Source organism: Pelobates fuscus, chromosome 3, assembly GCF_036172605.1.
Source record: "Pelobates fuscus isolate aPelFus1 chromosome 3, aPelFus1.pri, whole genome shotgun sequence".
NCBI classification, from domain to species: domain Eukaryota; kingdom Metazoa; phylum Chordata; class Amphibia; order Anura; family Pelobatidae; genus Pelobates; species Pelobates fuscus.
In genome coordinates this window covers 293281353-293306782 of record NC_086319.1, presented here as the reverse complement: position 1 = coordinate 293306782, position 25430 = coordinate 293281353, and the positions used below count along the sequence as shown (strand labels likewise).

The 25430-nt window shown below is 38.9% G+C and overlaps 1 protein-coding gene across 1 annotated transcript in view; it reads right to left on the bottom strand.

Moving 5' to 3' along the window:
* Positions 1-25430, bottom strand: part of ADGRA2 (adhesion G protein-coupled receptor A2) — a 176128-nt gene that overhangs the window by 72131 nt on the left and 78567 nt on the right. The window contains exon 2 of the mRNA XM_063448684.1: positions 10235-10306. Coding sequence (XP_063304754.1) covers positions 10235-10306 — 72 coding nt within the window. The remainder of the gene's footprint in view (positions 1-10234; positions 10307-25430) is intronic.

Genomic DNA, 25430 nt, shown 5'->3' with positions numbered 1-25430 from the left:
TAGCTATCAGTAATAAATGGAGGCAACATCAATAACATGAGCCTTTTCCACATGTTAATCCTGCTTGTTGGTGTGAGAACAGAGATATGCATAGACTGCAAGTCTATAAAAGCCAAGTCACATCACACAGGGCCGTGTAAACATACTCTGACCTAGGAGCAGAGGGAGGATATGGAGTGAGGTGCTGAAATCCTGTATTCCTCAATATGTCATTTCCTCTCACAACCAGTTGCAGCTCTCAAACAGTCAGAATATTCAGTGCCCTGACTCGCTGATACCCACCCCTCTTTTCTCTAACCCTCTTTGTTTTTCTTCTTTTTTAAATGCTGCCTTTCCACCCCATCCATCTCCCGTCACCACTCCATACTGCGATAATGTAGATATGGGCACTCCTTAGTAACAGTTCTTGTAAATGACTGTTTGCACATTTTCTATGGCAAACAGTCTGCCGGAGCATCGACCAGTGTTTGCCTTTGACTTGCAATGCATTCTGTTTTAGACTTGGCACTTAAATTATTATCTGTCGGTACAACTCTGGCAACTTGATATTGTTTTCTTCACAGATATTTATATTACCACCAATGCAAAATGATCCTGCACAACTCTTGATCTCTCAAAGGGTTAAGAGTTACTTTCATTCCTCCCCAATCCGGTTGGTGGGTTCTTCTACCAACCGGCTTCTGTGGCGGGTGATTTAAACCTCTCACATCCGTGACTTGTCTCCCCTGGCGAGATGCGACTCAGGACAGCTTAGTGTAGTGGTTTGCGGCTAGATTAGGGATGATGCTGCAGCATATTATGACTATATAGATAAGCCACCACTCTAAAGGTTTTACTATACCTTCACTTTATTTACTTTCATTTAATATTTTTCTTTTACTATCAGACGACTATGTGTATGTGGTGAGAGTACTCTTATATTTCCTTGTAAATAAAGGAGCTTCTAGTCCTTAGCTGGGGAGTGGGTAGGATTTTGCATTTTTTTAAGGGGAGCCCTCGAAGGCACGTTAGGGAACAACGTGGAGCTATAGGTTATCCCTTCCCTACATTACGGTTTGCCTTTCTCCCCTCGATGTGCTGTATTTCGTAGGAGTCCCACCCTGATAGATACTTATTTATTTGTTACTATATCTGTTACATTTGTTTCCACGAGAAAGGTGTTTCTTTTCCTTTTACTTCAATTTGCCAATTTGCGTACCGAAGCAGTACACTCTTAATTTCTGCTTCGGCTTGCTTAGTCGTTTTTTTATTTAATTTATTTTGATTTATTATTTGGTTTCTATTTTCCTCCTGTTTTTCGCATTATCTGGTGGTTTTGTTAGCCTGGTGTAGGCTAGCATTTTATGATTAATTACAAGTTGTATATAAATCAATTTTATTTTATATTATATTTATTAATGGTTATGTTTTATTAATTACTTATCTTTGGGTTGCTTTCTAGCCTTGGGGAGGTCAGGATTGTGAGGTATTAACATTCATCTGCCTCCAATCCTTCTTTCCTCTCCGTTCTAATGTTTCTATTAATACTAGGCCGCAGGCATAGGCAACCTTCGGCACTCCAGATGTTTTGGACTTCACCTCCCATGATGCTTTGCCAGCATTACGGGTGTAAAAGTATTATGGGGAATGTAGTCCACAACATCTGGAGTGCCACAGGTTGCCTATCCCTGTCTAGGGTTAACCCTTCATTAAAGTCACCTGACACACTCTCCCTGGCTACACTAGTTCTGTATCATTGTTTCATTTATTAACATGTTCATTGCCAGTTAGGGGATACTTTGCACATCAGAAATACAAACTAAGAGAGATAGTAGGCGCTCGCTATAGTGATCAGGCAGCAGTATACAAAACAAGGATTCCCCAACCTTGTGAGTGAATGATAGAAAGAAGGAAGGGCGTATACCGCGCCTATTAGTTTAAATTAAAATATACAGAAAATACATACATATGTTCTTGGATTTTCCAATAAATTGTGACCTCAAAAAAATTAAGACAGAAAATAATAGTGCAATACAGCAAATTTTATCTTAAAAATAAGTGATTAGTAACTATGTACAGTCCACTCACATGGAGATGAGCTATAACAGAGCTCTACTGTGAAGCGCTTGGACGGTACAATCCCCGTCTTTGGATTGGTAGTAGTTGCCACAGATGTTCTCAATATGCCATGTGCGTAGTTGGTATAAAAAACAGAAAAATAGCAGCAATATGGTGAAGTAAGTACCAATGGTATAATAGATAATAAATGGTATTGTACTTACACTTTCCAGAGCATGTGACCTGCTCTGGTGTAAACAGCTTGGGTGGTATAATCCCCACCAAGGATATACAGGATACCAGGAAATGAAGATAGTAAGTCTAAAAAGTAACTTAAAAGTTTACTTTAATATATATAAACAAAACAATGGTTTAATAAAATGTATATATAAAATATAGTCCCACTTTGAAGTGGGACTATATTTTATATATACATTTTATTAAACCATTGTTTTGTTTATATATATTAAAGTAAACTTTTAAGTTACTTTTTAGACTTACTATCTTCATTTCCTGGTATCCTGTATATCCTTGGTGGGGATTATACCACCCAAGCTGTTTACACCAGAGCAGGTCACATGCTCTGGAAAGTGTAAGTACAATACCATTTATTATCTATTATACCATTGGTACTTACTTCACCATATTGCTGCTATTTTTCTGTTTTTTATACCAACTACGCACATGGCATATTGAGAACATCTGTGGCAACTACTACCAATCCAAAGACGGGGATTGTACCGTCCAAGCGCTTCACAGTAGAGCTCTGTTATAGCTCATCTCCATGTGAGTGGACTGTACATAGTTACTAATCACTTATTTTTAAGATAAAATTTGCTGTATTGCACTATTATTTTCTGTCTTAATTTTTTTGAGGTCACAATTTATTGGAAAATCCAAGAACATATGTATGTATTTTCTGTATATTTTAATTTAAACTAATAGGCGCGGTATACGCCCTTCCTTCTTTCTAGAAATACAAACTACACAGGAATTAAAGTGGTTAGAATGGCCTCCAGAGTTATTTATTTTGTATTATTACTCTATTGACCTTTAAACAAAGTTTTGACTCTTGCAAAGTTATTTTCGTGGAGTTAGTATGTGTTAGAATGTTCTGCCTAACATTCATTGTTTTTGTTTTATTTACAAACTGCTTGTGTTTAAAATTCTACAAATTTGCCAAGTAAATCTATGTAAAGGTTATGTTGTGTTACTGCTTTGCTGGAAAACCACATATGATCTTATATAGATGATCATTTATCCACTATGTTCCTAATTATTTACCATTTCCCACGATTTACATATTCTCTGACCTTCTTCCAACTCCACTTCCATGTACAATCACTACTTAAAACTTAAATGGACACTGTAGTCACCAGAACCACTACAGCTTACTTGCTAAAGAAATATTTCTTACCACTACTATAGTCTATTTCCATTTCTTGTTTCTCTGTAACAGTGAGTTGTTTTGGAGCTCTGATATACATGCAGACACACTAACATTATAGCGCTTCTAAAAATGAGGGACAGAGGGATTTGGGCACAATTTTACTTTTTGCCTTTCCTAAATAAGGACCCTTGCATGGTAAGATATATATATATTTATATTTAGTGGCAATGTCTTTTTAAAACAGTACCTACATGCGGTAGCAGGTTAAGCAACACATATGTAAGGAATATAGTAACTGTAACATTAAAAACATAGATGCTGAGGATTAAAATTGAACTAAGTGTTTAATTCCCTACATTCTGAGTATGTTCTTTTGGCATTGCTAAATCACTGTGCTGAACACTCAGTCTAACAGGATCCAATTAGCCAAGATGGTAAAGTTTTCAATGTTACAACCATAAAAGAACAATTCATTTTATTCCATTATTTATTGGAGTTTTACCATTTGTTCTACATCACGTAACAGTTACTCTGAAAGTGGTACATCATGTGGCTCTTTGTTTGACCCTTTGCAGTTGTGCCCCCTGCGAAGCCATTTGTTAATCCTTTTGGACTTTTTTATTTTTACTATTTGTGTTTCTTTGCCATCTCTAGTCATCATTCCCTCCCCCATATGGTTTTGAACCTTTTCTCACTCTGTTTGTTTTTATAGTGTTTGTTAGCGAATTAGCTAGGAGTGTAGCTGGCCGTATGGCACTTTTTGTTGAGTACAGAGCTCCACTTGATACTACCCTCTTGGGTAGAAAAAAAGACTTAAAGCAAAAACTAGTGGAAAAGGAAGTAAGTGGATGCAAGTCTACATGTACCCTACTGAAATGGGCACACACTTGCAACATGTCCAAGGGTTTAAACAAAACAGTCTGTCTTTTTAACGAAAACTAAAATGACACGTATGTTGCCACTACGTTATCTCCAAACCTCCAACAGTAAACATTTTCAGTTGGATGCCACCCATTCAGCAACATCCCAAAATGTTTTAAGCATCCTTCTACTAATAGATTGTCACCAATTCCTTGTCAGTTTGATCTCACTCGTGAAGGCAGAACAACATTGAGAGAACCAACAAATATCATTTATTTTAAACTATTTACATACTCTGGGACCCTCCTGGGACCTCACATCAATGTATCTTCTTTACCTGTCAATAAAACAATTCATATTTTGAAGCTTACTAACTAATCACTTCCACCTCCCCAAACATTTAAAATCTAAATGAAGTATCGGATTTAAAACAAGGCACGGCCAGTTTGCAGTATGCAGTACGGAGTGTATGTATTCCTTTCTCCAGGGGATAGCCCAGCTGCACAACTCAGTAGCCCACAATGACCATCATTTAGCACACTACTAGCATTGACCTCTGACCTTTAGGTGTCTTTGCCCACAAAAACAGGCCCATATAAATCCCCCTAAATGAAACTGGAGCATGCAGTATCCCAAATGCCTCAGGGCTGGCTCTCCCCTCACAAGTGGTTTTAATGATTTAGAATTGTCTGGGATAACTTCCAGGCAGTTTCCATACCATCAGGCTGACAGCATGCTGTGTATTAGAGGATACAGTAGCATGCTGAGGACAGACTTCTCTGGTTGGTGCCTGCTGAAGCAGTAGTTTGTTTGTCTTTTTTCCCTTATTGAGGTTTCACAGCTCCAAAATCGGTTCTTCCCACTTAACCCATTCCTGGCATTACACGTCCTGTGCGATAAAGTTTAGAGAATCACAATCAATTGCTAAAATGTGGCAACTAAACTACTCCCTATAATCGTTCTACTGCCAGGCCTATCTTTACTGATGGAAAATAAATTATTGTACTATATACTTAGTGAATAACAATGTGCTTCTATACCCTTTCTCCAACCTTAGATCCCGAATCACAACCTTTTTATGAGGTGTCCCTTTTGACATAGTTTCCCACTAAATATTGCAGAGATAAAAAAAATAATGAACAGGTATTAAAGTATTCTCTTGCCCTATTGGTGGTACCCAACTGAGAATGTGTACTGCAGGCTGAAAAATTATACTTAGGAGAAGTCATCACGTTGTTAAGACACACCCTTCCCTAATTCTCCAAAATTAAACAGACTGATTTACCAACTTCTCCTCCACCCATAGACATATTTTGCATCTTCCAGTAACTATAATCTCGTATATATGGTATGTAGTCCCTAGACACCAGAACTACCGCAACATGTTATCAGTGTTTAACCTCCTACAAACAAAATGTTTTACATTTTCATGGAAATGATTCCGTGTCATTGGAACTTAGATTTAACCTAATTCCAGGATGAGAAATAATAATGTGTCCCGTGTAACTTGATAAAAGGGAAAAACAAGGGATTAAAAAATCTGTTGTATCAATGTGTTCAATGATTTTAAAAGTATGCTTCCAATTCATTTTAAAATGTAGGCAGTTACTATATTTAATGGATACTTTAAAAGCATATCAAGGTTTTTGCCCTTACATCTCATTTATCTACCTATTGATATGATCTGACTGTTCATCTACCTACGCAATAGGGTCTACCTATTTATATACTTATTTGCTATAATAAACCTATTCATCTGCCTATTCAATATCATCTACTTGTTCATCTACCTTGAAATAAAATGATACACCCCAGTAGGCCACTCATGCAAATCAAAGTGCCAAAAGTCGCTAATCCCTCCTCTCCAATATACCTTGTTTCCTTACTCTGCTTTATCCTGTGTCTTTATATCCACCGTAGATTAATATCCCAAATTATTTCTCTGCAGTGCTACTGGCCAATTTGAAGCAAGCCAGTGTGGGAAAGTATTTTGCATGCACTCGCATTAACACAAGAATGTACACATAACAGATAAGGGCAGTTTTGTAACAGTATGTAATGGAGACTTGTGATGCTTGTTCGGTGAGATCAAACTCTAATGTTATTCCAGCAATGACTGCACTTACATGGTGCATTCTACCAAACAGTTTACAATATCACGTTTATACAGAGTATTCCGTACTGACACACTGTATCCAGTGTTACCTTCATTACTGTGTGAATTGAAAGCAGAAATAAAATCTACTTGTGTTGAACTGACTTGGTCCCACGTGATGTAGCACTTTAACCCCTTAAGGACATGTGTGACATGTCATGATTCCCTTTTATTCCAGAAGTTTGGTCCTTAAGGGGTTAAAATGGACGGTAAACATTAATAAGCTCTACGCATTAGAAGGAAAAAAACAAAACTAACTTTGATGAAAAAATACAATAATATACATCTACTCATCGACACATCGTGCAGGTGAGAAGGTTGTATATTCATACTGCTCTCTTTGAATACCCGTAACTTAGTGTCACTCAATGTTTATCTCAATGCCTGTAGCTGAGTTTTATATAAAAAAAAAACCATTTGTCCCATTTTCAAATAGTCCTCGTCCACAAATGTTCCATTTAACCCCTTAAGGACACATGACATGTGTGACATGTCATGATTCCCTTTTATTCCAGAAGTTTGGTCCTTAAGGGGTTAAAGAGGCATTATCTTATGTGGTGTTTTGATGGTTTGCAAAGACCCATATCTTTTTTCATGTGGGTGCATAGAGGTAAGAGGAAGGGAAATACATTTACAAGAGGATTTGCTCTGCAATTGTGTGGTCCTCAGCTCCTGGCAGTAGCTGCATCACCTTTGGGCTCTTCTGCATCCCTAGTAGTATGAAATAGGGATGTGTGGAAGATCCTTCTGAACATTCTACATATTGTCTCAGTAAAAAGCTTTGGAAGCTGTTTAAAGAGACACTAAAAGCACCCAGACCACTTCATCTTAATGAACTTAATGAAGATGGTCTAGGTGCAGTGCCCTTGTAGTTTTAACCCTGCAAGGCAGAAACTCAATGTTTTCATTGCAGGCTTAAACACACCTTGAGTGGCTGTCTTACTGGGAACCACTAGAGTGGCTTTTGCTGTGATAACTGAGTCAGAATCAGTTATTCAATCAAATGCTTCTGATAGAAAAGAATTGGATTGGTGCAGCACGCTGGTATACAGCATATGCACACTGGCTCCCTAATGGGGAAACATTGGATTGGCTGAGATCATCAAGATTGCCAGCAGGATGGAGGCCAGCACTGCGAGGGCTAAAAGGTGAGTAATACTATGGCATACTATGCCATTACTATAAGGCCTTTTCTCTAATGTGTGGATTATCAGGAATTCAAGGAAAAGTTCAAACTTTAGTCCACAATTCCTGAACTGAAAACATTGCTGACTTGGAGGATTTTTTTTTTTAGTTTGTCTTATTTTGGCCTAAAATTTTTAAATAACTTTGAATTATTGCCCATTCACGTTTTAGGAAAAAGGCACAATTAATAGTACAATGTTTAGTTATGAAAAGGAAGTGTGGTCATTTTTTGGACAGATTGGTGGACCCAATGCTGATATCCACTTTCTACTCAGAGAAGTAAAGAATAAATGCCATCCCTGGTCAGCTGAAAACAACAAATACAATTACAAATGTCACATAGTTGTAGAATTAAATTGTTTATGCCTATGTTTGTAATAGTTAAAGCATGTTCTTTTGTTTGATCAAATTGTGGGTTGACATCTGCTTTCCTTCAAAGTCATGTTTATATACAATAGTTCACATTGTATTTAAGTACTTAACAACCATGGAACTCTACAAAACAACTGCAAATAAATACTTATTATCACCGATTCATCAGAAAACGGCCTAAAGTACATTAAACTGCAATGATTACATTGCAGGACTAAGACTGCCTCTGGTGGCTGGCAATCCGACAGACACTAGAGGCACTTCCTGAATCCTAATGGACTTTTGGTCACCTAACTGATGCTGGGCGTCCTCACGCTCTGCATGAGGACATCCAGAGTCAGCATTATCCCCATAGCAAAGCATTTAAACAATGCTTTCCTATGGGGAGTGCCTAATGTGAATTAGTCCCGATGTAGGATTACGCTGGAAGAGGAGATCGGTGCTGGAATCAAGAGAGGTCCAAGTATATATCGTAACAAACATATTTGACTTGACCAGAAAATAATATTCAGAATAACTATTGAGAGTTTAAACCAGCTTTGTGTGTAATTTTTTAGTATTGCATAAAAATACATTCTTTATAACATACTGATACTGACTGCGTTAGAGTTTCACTGAGCGCGATCCAAAGATACCATAAGACAAAGTAGGGACTAATTTATCTTCTGGTAAATCTGGGGTTGACAAAAGTTGACAAAATGCAGAACTCTTTTGTCGAATCCCAATAGCTATCACAAATCCCAAACAGCAATGCTTAGAGTGTTATATGACCTCTCACCTTGACCTTTCTCTCACTGTCCAGTTAGTTAAATGTGATCACACTGAATAGCTAATGGTCTCTTCTTCTACATAACACAAAGCCTGCAATATCTTACATAATACTGCTGCCTCTGGAAAAAAAAAGGGCGTTAATCCCCTACGGCCAAGCCAAATGGATAGTACTAAAATCTGGGACCCTAGAACAGAGCTCTGTTATCTGCAGCATAAGGAATCTTTATAGCCTGACCTCTGAAAATGAGGCTAAGATTTATTGCAAAGCCGTGGGTAAGAGATGTAGGTATGCAGATCTGGGAAAAAGCAGAAAGCGTATTTTGTCCCACAGACCCAGAGAGAGCACTATTATGGGTTCCAGCTGCGAGATCAGGGGGCCGGGAAGGTAATTCTGTTTGATGTATGAAGTGAAGTGTCTGAGGTGTAGGATGCCAGAAGCCCTGTGCAGGCACAATCATATACAAATCCAATGCTCCCACCAGCTAGCCCCATGGAGCTGCACACCCCTTAGCAATGGTTCACACAAAGTCAATTCCTTTTAAGCTCAAATAACAGCATGGATATTTTTTCTGGCAAAAACAAGGTTGATTTTAGATAGAAGAATGCCTGGAATATTACAAATGTGATGAAAAGATGAAGTTACACCAACAGCGTGCAAGTAGATGACAGTTTTATTTCTACAAATAATATGTGTAGAATGTGTGAAAAATCTGTTCATAGATACTAATATAGGAGGGTACAAGGCTATTTACTATTGTGTTATATATATATCACAGTGCAAACAGAAAAAAATGTGTCATGCATCACCTGCACCCAGACCATTCCATCTCAATGAAATGGTCTGGGTGCTGAGGCCCCTGTCAGGAGTTGTGTTTCAAACGTTATACTGCATTACTACAGAAACCCTTAGGAATGGATGCAGTTTTAAACACAGCTTTTTATAAACCATAACAAGGGTGTGACGCATTTTACATACATTGTTTTGCATCAGATTCATTAGAAAGGGGATCATGTTAAAAAAAACATAACAGTGTCCTTCATACAAACCAACTATTATAGACCTTGCTGCAGATCATAAAGCTTGCAAAAATGTCATGGTGGCAGCAGGATCAGTTTCTGTCCCTGTGTCTCAAATACCAGTCTCTCAGCACAATTAATTTTTGGATCATTAAAAGTTAAGGACACATATAAAGTAAGAGGCCTGAATTTAAATCCAAGATGCTTGTAAGCAGAAAGACTACAGATGGCACCTGAAAAACATCACCCTGAAAAAACAAACAATATAAAAAGCTTTATGACTGGGTCATAGGTAGGACATCCGGCTTATGGGCAAAAGTGGGTGGATCTTGGCAAGTGTGTCTTTAACTACACCACAACGATTTGCGTTCTGCAGATCTGCTATGAAGTCACTTGATTTACTTCTTCCAGAACTGGTGGAAAAAGTTGCCACAGAAAGTACTTACAGTTTCTCAAGGTCATGAAGTCCATAAAAAGAGCTGTTCTTCAAAACCATGATTTTGTTGTTGCTCAAAATTCTGTGAAAAAGAAGGAAAAACAAGTTTATTTGACAGAAGTTTTATGGACAAAGCAAATATTCACACTAAAATGAAAACCTTAAAAAGTGTTATTACAAGTGGAACAGATTCCAAGTTGATCTTCATCTGTTAGAGTTATGCGCTATATACAGCTTTGTAGGTTCAGTTTATGTAACCCCAAGGCATCGTTCATCAATTACAACAATATAAGTAGGGGAACAGATGAACTTGGGGTTCAGGGAGGGAATGTGTCCGTTAATTATGGGCAGTTTTATGCAAGACAGATTAGTTTAAAGGGACAGCTCAATTAGTATGGGTGTAGTGGCCCTGTCCTTTGACCATGCAATGTAAAACATTTCACTTTTTTAGAAAATGCAATATTGACATTGCAGAGTTAAGTCCACTTCTAGAGGTGCTTTCACTGCACTGCCGATTAAAACGCAGTCACGTGACGCTAAAACCCCACAGGAAAGACTTGATTCAATGCTTTCAATTGGACCATCATATAGGAGTTCATGCCAAATTAAAAATCACTGTTTACTGTATATACTCCAACTGAAAACTTACATGAATTCAATTATGCAATTTATCATTGAAGGTATATCTAAAAACAGCTAACAAAAGCTGCAGATCTCTTTTCTAAATCCTTTGCAAGCCTTCTAACCCCACCCAGACATTCTGTTGCGTTCCAATCACAGACTTCCCAATGCAGCTCAATGAGAAGCTTTTACAAGGCAGGCACTCTAGGAAATTGCCTGTCTCACTAAGCTAAACAACCAGGAAGTAAAAGGACCGGTTGTCTGATTGACAGCTAGGGGGGGCGTAGCAAGATTAATCTGTAAAAGTAAAAATTTCTATTGAAATCTTCACTTTTTGTAAAATTAAAAAAGGATATACTCTTTACACATAAAACACCTCAGCAAGTCTCTTTAAAAAGTCAAATTAGTTTTTTTGAATTTGCTTGTATGTCTTGTCCACCGACTGTCACGACTGGATTAACATGTGGCAGATGGAGCTAAAGCTCCAGGCCCATGAAATAGGCCCATTAATATATTGTTTTACTACTCTTCACATGCTCTTGCTTCATACAGAGGGAATTAAGTATGGAAATGTAAGAGGGATGTAGGGAAAAAACACATGTGTGGAAACAACACCTTTTCTCTGTCCCAGATGGCAGTACAGGAGGTTCTGCCTGCTAGTAATAAGGTAAGGAGAGGAGTGGACAAGTGAGTGCTAGGGAACAATCCCCAGAAAGTGTAGAGCGAATGCATAATTAGACACATTTCTGTCAAGCACAGACTGCTGTCTGCATAGTACACCCTTAATTAACTAGCCATGATTGGTGAGCAGTCTGACATGTATTCATGCCAGGCTGACATTCCAATTCTTCGGGCAGACCCTACCCCTTTCTGGGCATGTCAGCCTATTTGGGCGGTGCCGGTTAAGTGATTTGCGTCAATGGCCCACCCTTTTACCCGCCCACCAACGTTCTGCTTTACCGGATGCTGCTGTTAGGAGATATGGACTTGCCGGAGAGATTAAAGAGAGATTGACATAGAGTATGTGTTTTCTTATTGCTACATCCTCTGAGTTTCCCTCCAGCACCACCTCCACCAGATACATGACGCATTGGAGGTATGACTGTTTTAATGTTTTCTGTCAATGAGTCTCTTAATCCAGTCTTGCCCACAGTACATTGCTGGTATGGAATATGCTGACACTTTATAAGTCATAATAACAGGGCATTGCAAATAACAGTTTGTGAAAAGATTTCACTTCAAGTCATTTGTGCTAGGGTCCTTATCAATCTATTGTTCCTGTAACAATTTGTAATTTTCTCATTTATTAATAAATGTACCTCTTAATAATATTGTAATGCGCTGCAGAATAAGTTGGCGCTATATAAATACCAAATATAATAATAATAAAGTCTTGCTGCAGTTTACATGTTTTCCGAATTAGTGGCATATGAATGCATCAATAGTGAGAGGATAGCAATTATGACTTTGAAGTAGTGACTCATATTGTATTTTCTTTATTTTTTTACTTTTTTAAACTTCCCAGAAAAAAAAAGTTCCAGTATTCATCAGTGTCAGCTTCCACTGATATCATATACTCTATTGCAATGAAGCATGTTAAAGCAAATAATACACACTGGCACCACAGATACAAATAGAATATACGTGGGATCGAATTAACTCAAATGTACTTTTGCTTTGGAAACTTTGACTACGCAAATCTGATACATGTTTAATTATCAAAATCAAAATACATTAGAAGGCTTCTTTTTCATACTATACTAGTTTATCTATAGTGACAGTGAATATTTAATATATAATATATTCAGTCACATAGCTTAGTGGCCAGAAAAAACTATACATTTGAAAAATAAGACATTACAGATCTATAGAGGCATAGAACAATACAATTTCCGGCCACCTCTGCATTTTCTTATGCAGAGTCAGGGCAGTCTTTATTTACAGAACAAGGTACAGTAACATGCTGGCTTGTATAGTGGCTTCATAAAGGCTCAATACATGAGCCGAAACATTGCTGTACCTTGTTCCCTAAATTAGATAGCCTTTTGGAAAACTACTTGGTGTCCCCAGGCTCTCTCTTTTATTTAACAGTTTGGAGATTTGCCCTTCCTGGAGTACCCCTGTGGGGACCATCTCACGTACAACATGTGGACTCTCATCTGGATGTCCTAAACTTTCTAATGCTTTTTGGCACAAGTCATAGTCTCTAATGGACAAAAAGCCATGGCAAAAGGATATAGATAGTTGGATGGCTGGGTAGAAATAGACAGTTGGAGGGCTGGTTAGAAATAGACAGTTGGATGGCTGAGTTGAAATATACAGCTGGATGGATGTGTAGGAATAGAAAGTTGGATGGCTGGGTACGAATAGATAGTTGGATGGCTGGGTAGGAAAAGAAAGCTGGATGAGTAGGAATAGACAGTTGGATAGCTGGGTAGGAATCGATAGATGGCTGGTGGCTGGTTAGGATCAGACAGTTGGATGGCTGGGTAGGAATAGACAGTTGGATGGCTAGGTAGGAATAGAAAGTTGGATGGCTGGGTAGGAATAGACAGTTGGATGGCTGGGTAGGAATAGACAGTTGGATGGCTAGGTAGGAATAGAAAGTTGGATGGCTGGGTAGGAATAGATAGTTGGATGGCTGGGTTGGAATAGACAGTTGGATGGATGAGTAGGAATACAAAGTTGGATGGCTGGGTAGGAATAGACAGTTGGATGGCTGGGTAGGAATAGACAGTTGGATGGCTAGGTAGGAATAGACAGTTGGATGGCTGGGTAGGAATAGACAGTTGGATGGCTGGGTAGGAATAGACAGTTGGATGGCTGGGTAGGAATAGACAGTTGGATGGCTGGGTAGGAATAGACAGTTGGATGGCTGGGTAGGAATAGACAGTTGGATGGCTAGGTAGGAATAGACAGTTGGATGGCTGGGTAGGAATAGACAGTTGGATGGCTGGGTAGGAATAGACAGTTGGATGGCTGGGTAGGAATAGACAGTTGGATGGCTGGGTAGGAATAGACAGTTGGATGGCTGGGTAGGAATAGACAGTTGGATGGCTAGGTAGGAATAGAAAGTTGGATGGCTGGGTAGGAATAGACAGTTGGATGGCTGGGTTGGAATAGACAGTTGGATGGATGAGTAGGAATACAAAGTTGGATGGCTGGGTAGGAATAGACAGTTGGATGGCTGGGTAGAAATACACAGTTGGATGGCTGGGTAGGAATAGACAGTTGGATGGCTAGGTAGGAATAGAAAGCTGGATGGCTGGGTAGAAATACACAGTTGGATGGCTGGGTAGAAAACACAGTTGGATGGCTAGGCTGGAATAGACAGCTGGATGGCTGGGTAGGAATAGATAGTTAGAAATTAGTGATCATTATGCATGGGTTTGTGGGACATTAAACATCCACATATAATTTACTAATTCCCCCATGCAAGGGAAATTAAAGATATAGATTGTATGGGATAGTCAATCCAGATACTGAATAATTTTGATTGACAACATGATGGTGCAGGTCAAAGAAAAAAATCATATATTAACCCCAACCCCAATGAGTCCCTCTCATTTCCTGAATCTGACTTGCAAGTACATGTCCCCACATTTCCTCATGCATCCAATAATTTTCCACAATTCAAACTTATTTGCCAATAAATATACCGTAGACATGACTGAGCCAGGTAAGCTGCTTCTGTCTGATCCTACCCAGCCATCCAACACAAGTCTTTGGACTTCCATTGAGGTTTCCCTACTGAATTGTGCATGTGGCATAATAATATTCCAGTAATATGAACCATTGGGTATAAAACTGGTAGCAACTATCAATGAAACAAATTGCAAATCTTTCCTGCCAGGATAGGGCTTACCACCTCGTATTGCTATGTTTGTTTGTTTTCTACAATGGGTGAAAAAGTACTAGGAATATATGCACGTCAAGGAGTATATGGAATCTAATCATGACTGCACTTAGCCTTAGTAGCCATTGCTATATATTTGTAATGGCTAACTCTACCAGCTATATTTCCCGTGATTACGGGACCTCCCATCACAGGAAATGTAGTCTACGGTCATCTTGCATGCCAAGCATAGTCATCACTTCTACAGGTACACAAACACAGGATTATTAATGAGAACAAAACTTTATTTCTTCTGGGTACACTATGGCTTATGCAACAAGGGTACATCATACCTTGGCTCCCTCAGGATTATGGGAGTAGTAGTTAATAAGAGCCACCATTCATAAGGGTTGGACTAAGCAATAAGTTGAAAAGTCCATTGTTTTAGGGCCAACATTAAAAACATATAAAACTCTGGACAATGCAGCTGATATAATGAGAGAGATTTTCTGCATTTGAATAATTTTCGTTGTTGGCTTACGAAAGTATGATGAATGTTTGGCTTTTAGTCTGTAGATACGTTTCAAAGGACTGGACCCATATTTCTATTAAGCTGCCAAAACACTCATTTATTTTACTAGAGGTAAGGAATGTACGAGCTTAACCCACAATAAGGCAGTTTTTCACAAACCAGTCCTCAAGGAACCCCTGAATGGATTCAGATTTAACCCCTCCGTGACAAGTCAGGCAAGCACAGCCTGGCATGGCACTGGTCATAAAATGGCTACAGATATTCCTATTTGAGCTTTGAGCATGTCATTTATGATTACCAAACTAGAAACTTTGTAAATAAGCCTTTAGAACATGAACACATTGGTTAACCTTTTGTTAGGTAAATTAAGTAAATTTTGTACGCCAAAATAGTAAAGCTAGAAGAATTAGCCAAGTCTGCTATTCTGGTCTTAAATTTGCAAATTTCTAGTAAATTCATGAGATTTAACAATTTGGTAAATAACTCTGAGAATATATGGAGACATAGTATTAGCAGTAGAAAGAGGGAAGTGCTCATGCCATTGTACAGAACACTGGTGAGACCTCACTTGGAGTATTGTACGCAGTACTGGAGACCGTATCTTCAGAAGGATATTGATACCTTAGAGAGAGTTCAGAGAAGGGCTACTAAACTGGTTCATGGATTGCAGGATAAAACTTATCAGGAAAGGTTAAAGGAACTTAACATGTATAGCTTGGAGGAAAGACGAGACAGGGGGGATATGATAGAAACATTTAAATACATAAAGGGAATCAACACAGTAAAGGAGGAGACTATATTCAAAAGAAGAAAAACTACCACAACAAAAGGACATAGTCTTAAATTAGAGGGACAAAGGTTTAAAAATAATATCAGGAAGTATTACTTTACTGAGAGGGTAGTGGATGCATGGAATAGCCTTCCAGCTGAAGTGGTAGAGGTTAACACAGTAAAGGACTTTAACCCCTTAAGGACCAAACTTCTGGAATAAAAGGGAATCGTGACATGTCAGACATGTCATGTGTGCTTAAGGGGTTAAGCATACGTGGGTAGGAATATGGCTATCCTAACTATAAGATAAGGCCAGGGACTAATGAAAGTATTTAGAAAACTGGGCAGACTAGATGGGCCGAATGGTTCTTATCTGCCGTCACATTCTATGTTTCTATGTTTCTATGTTTCTAGTATACAGGGGAAATATTGTGGAAAAAAACTATCTTATCACATCTTATTGTTACTGAGCCACTCTCCACCAGCAATGATTTCAAATAGGACATAATGATATGAATATTGTCAGGAATTCACTATATTAGCAAGGCAGCTGAGCTGAAGATATTATTCCAATTATGCAATTGGGCCTAAAATTCTAAACTCTGGTCAAGTTCCAGTTTAGTGAACTATTCTCATATTGACACTCCATATTGTGTGAAACTCACGGGATTAATCACTAAATTTCACATAGACTTGTACCAGACGGGACAAAACCATCAAACTGCATGGGGATATTGTTCACGCTACTCAACAATGATCAAATTCCTCATTTGGACAAAACACTACAGGATAGCTGAAATTTGGACCCAGCAGAAAAATAGTACTTAAAATTATCATTCACATGCAAAAAAAAAAAGCAAGTGAACGATGATTTGCAAAATTTCAGTTTGGTTCCGAATGTTATTAATATCGGTGCTTTGTGACTCTTCCTATACTTAGTAATGTGTTCAAATGCGAAAGCACCGATTTTAATCCGGACACCAAATGCTTCTAATAGACTGCTGCAGATTCACTCAGCCAATTGAATTCCGACTGTATTTAGCTTTAGTTAAAATGAGAACTGCCATTGCGGTTGGAATTTGGCCATTCTCACCAAATAATTATCCATCTGGACAAAATCCGGTGTTTAGTGAATAACTACTACTCTCTCTTCTAGTAAAAATAAATTACTAAACTGTGAATTGCGGCTAATGAAAATGGAATAGAAAGAAATGCGGTTATTTAAATAATTGAGATGGAGACCCTGTGATATCTTGAGTAGTATAGAGAATATACAAACTATAAATTATAACAAAAATGTTTTATGCCTGTCAGATCCTTGGACGTGAACAGTGATTGGCTGTGAAATAGGGTCATGCCAGTAACACAGCTAATACTGATCTCTCATTGGCTGAACTGAGTACATACTCAGAACAAGTCTAATAAGGAAGTTGCTTTGTGAAAAGAGCTACACTGCCGAAAGATGGCAAGCAATTTTTGAATGTGTAGCAAAATGTAGCATAAATATGAGGTCAAAACCCATCAAATGTAATTAAGTTGTGTTTGTTAGCATCCTGCATCAATCAAGGAAGAATCCCAAAGATGCACATGACAAGTTAGTAGATTTCACTCCTGCGGCATGTGAATCATATATTTTGTAGAGAAGCACTTTTCATGTCCTGTCCAATAGCACAATGCTGTGATATATGCAGTGCTGGATTTAAGGTTTCAGGGGCCAGGATCTAAAAATGTGATGGCCCTAATGAGAGACATTGAATTTATATATTGATTGTTTATTGCAGCTGTTGTACACATGTTGAATACATGTTTGTATTCCTGACACTACAGTGTTACTTTAATATAAAAAAGGTAATTCCTTTACATAACAAGCAGATAACGTAGTGGATCTGGCAACACTACTGCCATTGAACCTGACAGAAACATATTGGTAAGAATGGAACTGACCATGATAAAGGAATAAAATGTGTTTTTTACATTTTGGTACAAAGATGACCGATATACTCCAGGTTATCACAATTCTAATCATCAATGACTTCAATATTACCGTATTCTATTCAGGTTAATGCATGCTCATTATGGTTCAAGAGATCATCATGGAATTAGAATTTTTAGTCTCAATAGCAATACACATTCTACACGCAGATGCACAATCAATAGCCCTTTATTACAGGAAGTTGCACTCAAGATGGGTGGAGTTTTACAAGCGCTAACACTTAGTCAACTTCCTGCCATTACGGGGATTCACAAAGCTGGGTCAGGGGTCCTGGAACATTCATTTAAAGCTGGAAAGCGGAATTCAAGAGGGCAGGAGATTTTTACAATAACAATGGGAAGGAAAAAAAACAATGAATGGGACAGAGTCAAAACTAGATGTATCAATCAGTGTAAAAAAAAATCCCATTAATGCATGATTCTTATGGAAAAACAAATGCCATTTATTTCAGGATTGTCCTTAGCTATAAGGTGAAATTATTTAATATACTAATAATTTAGGATTAATTAAGTAAAAGCCGAGCTATAGCTACTTGACTTGTGCAAAACGTAGTCCTAAATTGTCGCGGTGGAAGAAATCTACAGTTTAAGCAAATTGGAGATTTTATTTCAACTTAACTATTTAGTCTAGCCACAAGTCCACTAGCCACAATTCACTACTTAGTGAATAAAGGTGCAGAGATACAGGTGTAGGTCTGTGAGTATGAAATACATACCATTAAATACAATGTGATATGTTAAATGTAAATCTAATAAGACATACAGTATTTGAAAAGGCATGGGGGCATGGCAGGGCCTATCCACAGAAGGGCCTTGCGTCAAGCACACCTGTCCGGCTGTCCCCTACATGTAGGATCTGATGAGAGCACTGCTGAAGAGTTCTCAGCATGGTCCTAGGATTTCAGGATTTAGGATTTACCCTTGGGGTTCCAAGTATAGAGATTTTTGCCAGGCCTCTGTGGCACTATTCTGTTCTCCAGGTAGGTGTAAAGGTGTGTAGTTCCACCTATTCCCAGCCTCTGTGCATAGTGATTTCTGCCTACTTTGTGTTACTCCCACTATTTTTGTACTAATTATGCCTTTCTTTTACCATGGGAAGAGGAAAGAGGACATCTTGGAATCTTGGAAGATCCTGATGTATGAAAAACCTCCTAAAACTGTTAAGTACTCCTCCGACATTGACAATAAGGGAGAAGCTAATGTGCATGCGCAGTAAGCACCGCGCTTGCATTATGCCTTCCCCATAGGAAAGCATTGACCCAATGGACATCCTCATGCAAAGTGTACGGTTGTCCAGCATCGTTTCCTAGTTAAACTACATTAAAATGCAGGAAGTGCCTCAGACAGCCACTAGAGGCACTGTTAACCCTGCAATATAAAAATTGCAGTTTCTCTTAAAATGTATTACACTGCAGGAATAAAGGAGGGCTAAAGGGGCAGGAACACTGCGCCCAGACCAATTCAATGAAATGAAGTGGTCTGGGAGCCTGTCCCTTTAACATTGATGTTATTATGTTTGCTCTTTCATACAGGACGGCTCTATTTTATTTACTTTTACTGCTGGTCTTTGCATTAACTCCTGCTATAAACACATGAAAATACTTTGTAGTGTAATGATTCATAGTCTTTATATTTGATTATATGGCATGGCAAATTAATGTGTGCTGGACTGGGCCCAGATACACAAATAAAAGTGTAATAAACCAAAAATCACTGCAAACAGAGATAAATAATTCTCTACTGAGTTTGTGAGTATGAATTGATCAGCTAATCATTTGCCAACGCACAAAGTGACATTTTAGCTAGTGAACCCCAGAGTGCACATAGCTTGCAGAAAGCACCAGCTGATTATGGCTGCTTCCTTGTTGCTCAACTCATATCTCCTAACCAATCAAGCTCCTGTAGCAACAAGAGAAGCCAGAAGCCAGCACTAGGTTCAAGGGCTCAGCCATTCATGCAAGAACTCATTAAAGCTCTTTTAATGAGCAATTAGTGCCTGTGGATGGGGACACAGACTAATGGGGTCAAACTCTCTTCCCCCAAGAATTTTGTCCTTATTTGTTGGTTCTCTGACTGCTGCAGCCACGATTACATTCTTTCTTTTAACCCCTTGTACACTATGTTAATGATGGACTTTTAACACAATCATAATTTTGTTGTCCCATTATGGTCAGGGACATAAAACAGTGCGATAATTTAAATTTCAGATTATTTATTTTGAATCTATCAAAAGTGATAATCTATTCCCCTCTTTTGAGAAACAACTGCAATTATAATATTGTGGCCTTAAATTCAAACAAATTAATAAAAATTGGTAGCTATACCTGTATTATACAGATATTTAAATTGATATTTTTGCTGAAAGAAAGCCGCAAGGAACATATATCTTTTTTAAAGAGAATAATCTAACTAAGCTTTGTGTAAAGTAGAAATCAGAATTAGTCATAGATGGGAGATTAAAGCACAACTGATATCATAATTACACAGGTTACACAATAATGTATTGTGTTTACTAAAATTGTCACTGCTTCTCATAGAGATGGACTAATAAATGGGTTTATTACTATTATTTATATAAACATTCATGGAGTGCCAACATTTTTCACAGACCTTTACAATTATACAATGAGATTTTACGGCAACAAATAATTTAGAAACAAAATATTGGCAGATGCAAGAGATGCGAAAATGAGAGCTTTTAAATGAGCTTACAATCTAATTTCAAGTGATTTGTCTTTCAGTGCATATATATTATATTTATAACACAGCACGCATATTATTTTGTTTATGTATACCATATTTATGGATGGGCTTTTTTGGGGTGTTGATATTATTATTATTATTATTGCCATTTATATAGCTCCAACAGATTCCGTAGTGCTTTACCAATATTATGAAATGAGAGGTTTTAACTATAAATAGGACTATTACAAGAAAGCTTACAGGAACGATAGGTTGAAGAGGACCCTGCTCAAATGAGCTTACAGTCTACAGGAGGTGGAGTGTAAAACACATTAGGACAGGAAATCAAATAAGGTGGGTGTGAAGCAGAGCTGGAGAAGAGAGTAGAGTGCTGCCCTATAGGAGAGAGGTTACCCTGGGAGGCCAGAAGCTTTCCTAAAGAGATGGGTTTTAATGCACTTCTTAAACAATTGAAGACTAGGGGAGAGTCTGATGGCGGTAGGCAAGCTATTCCATAGGAAGGGATCTGCCTGTGAGAAGTCCTGCAGGCATGAAAATTGGACAGGAAAATCAGTCTGGCGGCAGCATTTATTACAGACTGTAGCGGAGCAATATGGCTCACCATGACATCCAGAGGTGCCCAACAGGGGATTTGAACCTAGGTCCTTTGTTGTCCTGGGCCTGCTTTACTGCCTTTATGCCACAGCAGTTCCTATTGCTTGGAGTATTTCTAGCCATGTTCTACCTGGCTATGTCTGCAGCACTGGGGGCTGTACTTCTTCTATGGTCATTGCCTGTGCTTCACCTGAGACAGATCAGTTATCAGTTGGGTATATAAGCAATGCCTCGCCCTGGGAACTGGATCAAGTCTTTGATCCTGGTGTATGTGTTCAGTTCCTGTGTTTTAATCTCTTGAACTTATACTCCATATTGACCCTGGCTTCTGTCTTCGTTTATTCTGACCTCTGGCATCCCTTTACTTCAGCTACACTTCGTTTGTCCTGACCTCTGGCATCCTTTGACTTCGCTATCCCACGACTATCCTGCAATTTGTGTCCTTGTCAGTACTGCATTGGAATAACCTTTCCTTCACAGCCCCCGTGCACAGATTCAGAGTCCAGGTGGTTTCTTACCTGGTCACCTTGGTCTTTTTGCAAGGGTGAGCAAACATATCTGCACTACAAACTCCAACCTCAGGTAAGAACCCTGGCAATGGCTTTTGGGAAGACCAATTAGGAGAGGGTTACAATAATCCATGTGGAAATTACTAGAGCATGGACAAACTCCTTGGTAACATCTTGCGTATTAGGAGGAGGGAAGACAAGGAGCTCAGTTTTAGAGAGATTGCGTACATCCAGTCAAAGATGGAAGAAAGGCAAGCAGTGACAGCAGGGGAGAGGTTCGGGGAGGAGAGATATATCTGGGTGTCATCAGCATACAGGTGGTATTGGAATCCAAATGAGGTAATATGTTTTATGACCCCAAGAGAGGCAGTATAAAGAGAAGATAGAAGGTATGAGAAAAGGAGACACTGAATGAGCATTGGGAGAGATAAGAGGAAAACCACAAGAGGACAAAGTCACAGAGACCCAGTGATTGAAGAGTTTGAAGAAGGAGAGTATGATCAATAGTCCCAAAGGCAGCAGAGAGGTGGAGAAGAATAAGTATGGAGTAGTGGCCTTTGGATTTAGCTGTGATTAGGTCGTTAGTAACATTGATAAGAGCAGTCTCAACAAAGTGGAGAGGGCGGGAGCCAGATTGAAGAGGGTCAAGGAGAGAGTTGGAATTGAGGAAGTGAGACATACGGGTAAAGACATGTCTTTCCAGAAGCTTTGAGGAAAAAGGGAGCAGGATAATGGGACCACGTCAAGGGGGGACACGTCAAGAGATGTTTTTTTTCAGGATAGGTACTAGATTGGCATGTTTAAGGTCAGCAGGGACAATGCCAGAAGAGAGAGAGCAGTTGAAGATGTGTGTTAAGGAAGGCACAAGACAAGGGGAGAGAGATCTGATAAGATGAGATGGGACAGGATCGAGCAGGCAAGTGGTGGGGCGAGAGGAAAGGAGAAGCGCAGCCACCTCTTGTTCAGTAGCCGAGGAGAAAGTCTGAAGCGTAGGATAGGCATGATCTACGTGTGGTTGAGAAAGATAACAGCAAGGTGGGGAGAATTCTTTCCTTAGCTGTTCAATCTTGTCGGTAAAGTAGCATGCAAAGCTATTGGCTGTAAGGTTAGTTTGGGTGATGACCACAGCAGGGCGAAGAAGAGAGTTAAATGTGTCAAAGAGGCACCTGGGATTACGGGAGCATGAACTAATGATATGTAAGGAGACTTGTCAGTCAGCTGTGAGTACACAAGGAACGGACTGTGTGATGGCAATGTACCTGTTCACCTAGCAATGGTGACTCACTGTACATTGATAACATGGTCAGGAGAACAACTGAACAGTCCTAGCAAAATCTGGACAGTTTATTCGAAATGCACAATTAGGCTACTATGTTCTTTTTCTTTAAAGACTCTTAAAGGAACAAAACAGTGTTTCTCTATGGATATATTCTGTCCCTGTTATGTTGACATCTGCACTTTACAAATATGTGTCACCCACTGCTCTACAATTACAGATTAATTCATACAAAAGACAGACGAAGAGTTGGAAACTGATAACCTAATTTATCTGAGCCATATTGGGAAGTTGAACTGCAATCTCAGGTTCTAAGAGTATTTTCAACATTCCTTGTCTATTCTCATGGCTTGTTAGGCATCATCAGTGAGGCATAGCTGATATCTCTCTAGGCACCGTGAGCAAGGGGTCCACGTCTGGATTACCCTTTAAACTTATGGAGAGAAAAAACGGGTTGAAACGATCGTCTGGGGTTGCTGTATCTCTCGTGCAGAGAGAACTTGCTGGCATTTCGGATCTGGACTGCCCGTATGGGTGGGACCAGTCTGATATGCTTCAGATATGTTCTCTCTGTAATGGCACAAGATGAGCTAAAACCAGCTTGAGTTCTGAGCGGGACCCACCGAAGGGCAGGCTATTTCAGCTGCTGTCCGTTCTCAGAATACTCTTGCGACCCGTTTTTTCTCTCCATTTTTTTTCATTTTATATATAATGAAAAAGAAATAGGAATTATAAATCAATCTTATTATAACCCCACAGTCAATCAGACAAACGGTCCTGTTACTTCCTGGTTTGGTTAGCTCAGTGGAGCTCAACTCAATAGGCAGCAATTGCTCAGAGCACCTTCCTTGCAAAGACTTCTCATTGAGCTGCATTGGGAAGTCTGTGATTGGACAGCCACAGAAAGTCTGGGCGGGTTTATAAGGGGAGGACTTGCAAATGTTTCAGAGAACTGCAAGTTGTTTAGATATAACCCTTTTGGATACAAATGCATACTTTAATTGAATGCATGTTTTCATCCCTCCAAAAATATAATACAGAATTATATTAAAATATAATTGAACATTAACAATTTAAGTATTAACTAACAATCTACGCTTAAGTACAACGGGCAAGTGACTATGTTCCATTAACAACATGGTATCCTCATTAAACCTACTAACGACTGCTATAGCCTAATTCAAAATAAAATGATCACTTAATAAAGAAAATAACAATTGTAATACTCTATGGTATGAAATGGTAACATATCAAGGTTTAGATTCTTCCAAAGGGTTAATGGATGAATGTGAATTCAAAAGCTACAGACATCTGGTTTTCAAAAAAGTAATGGACCAATTTTCTTACAGATTGGCCAAGAGGATAAAAAATAGTTTGTTTCATCATAACTGGAGCCCTGTTTCTCATTTTATGTGCAGAGTTTGGGCAGCAGGCACTTTGTGTGATGTTTTTCAGATAGAAGAGGGAACCAGATAACAGAGAAAGGATGACTGGAACATACTACAATGCCAAGTGGAGTTACATATAACACATGTGTTAGCTATGCTGATCAACAAACTCAGATGAAATTACTCTAAAGGGAATTTAATGTCAAGCCTGAATATTTATCACGAAAAGGTATCCAGGTACTGATTTGTAAAAAAAAATTTTGGAGAGCAGAGTTTTTTTACTAGGCTGTGTTGAGTTAATATTCAGATTATGGGATGTAAATCTCCAGAAAATCCTGTGTATTTTACATTCTGGACACTGGAAGTTGTTAGAGCTAGGACTCAATTCGCAGACTAACTATGCAGGTTGCATAACTCTACCATCACTGTAAATGTTACACGGCTGGATAGCACTTCTAAAGTGTAACTGACAAACAGCAAAGATTCCAGCCGAGGCTTTCATAAAACCTGTTCTGGCTTTGCAGAGCTAATATACAAGTTCGAAACAAAGGGAAGGGGGTACACAGCATATAACATCCAGCATTGAGAGGTATAAAACAGGCATGCCAATGCGCAAGCATCCAGAGGGTATAAATGTGACACTAGTAATGGACAAATTGGCAGTTCTGACAAAAAAAAGGACAAGCCCATCCAAAAAAGAAGGTGCATGTTTGCTTCGCACACAAATACGACAGCCAATTATGCTGGCCAGCCCCATTCAGGGCAGCGCATGTTTAGTGCACAACCCATAGACTGAATGCAATGAGTCCAATTTGTACAGAATGCTTGCTTCTAATAATGTGCTTGATCTATGCTTTGTGAGGACTTGGTCTCATTAAATGCAGAACTTGGAGTTAAAAACCAGGACGACAAGGTAGGAGTCAAATTCGGATCCTCCTAAACCTGGGACTGTTTGGAGGTATGTAGTAACTATAGGACAGTGATG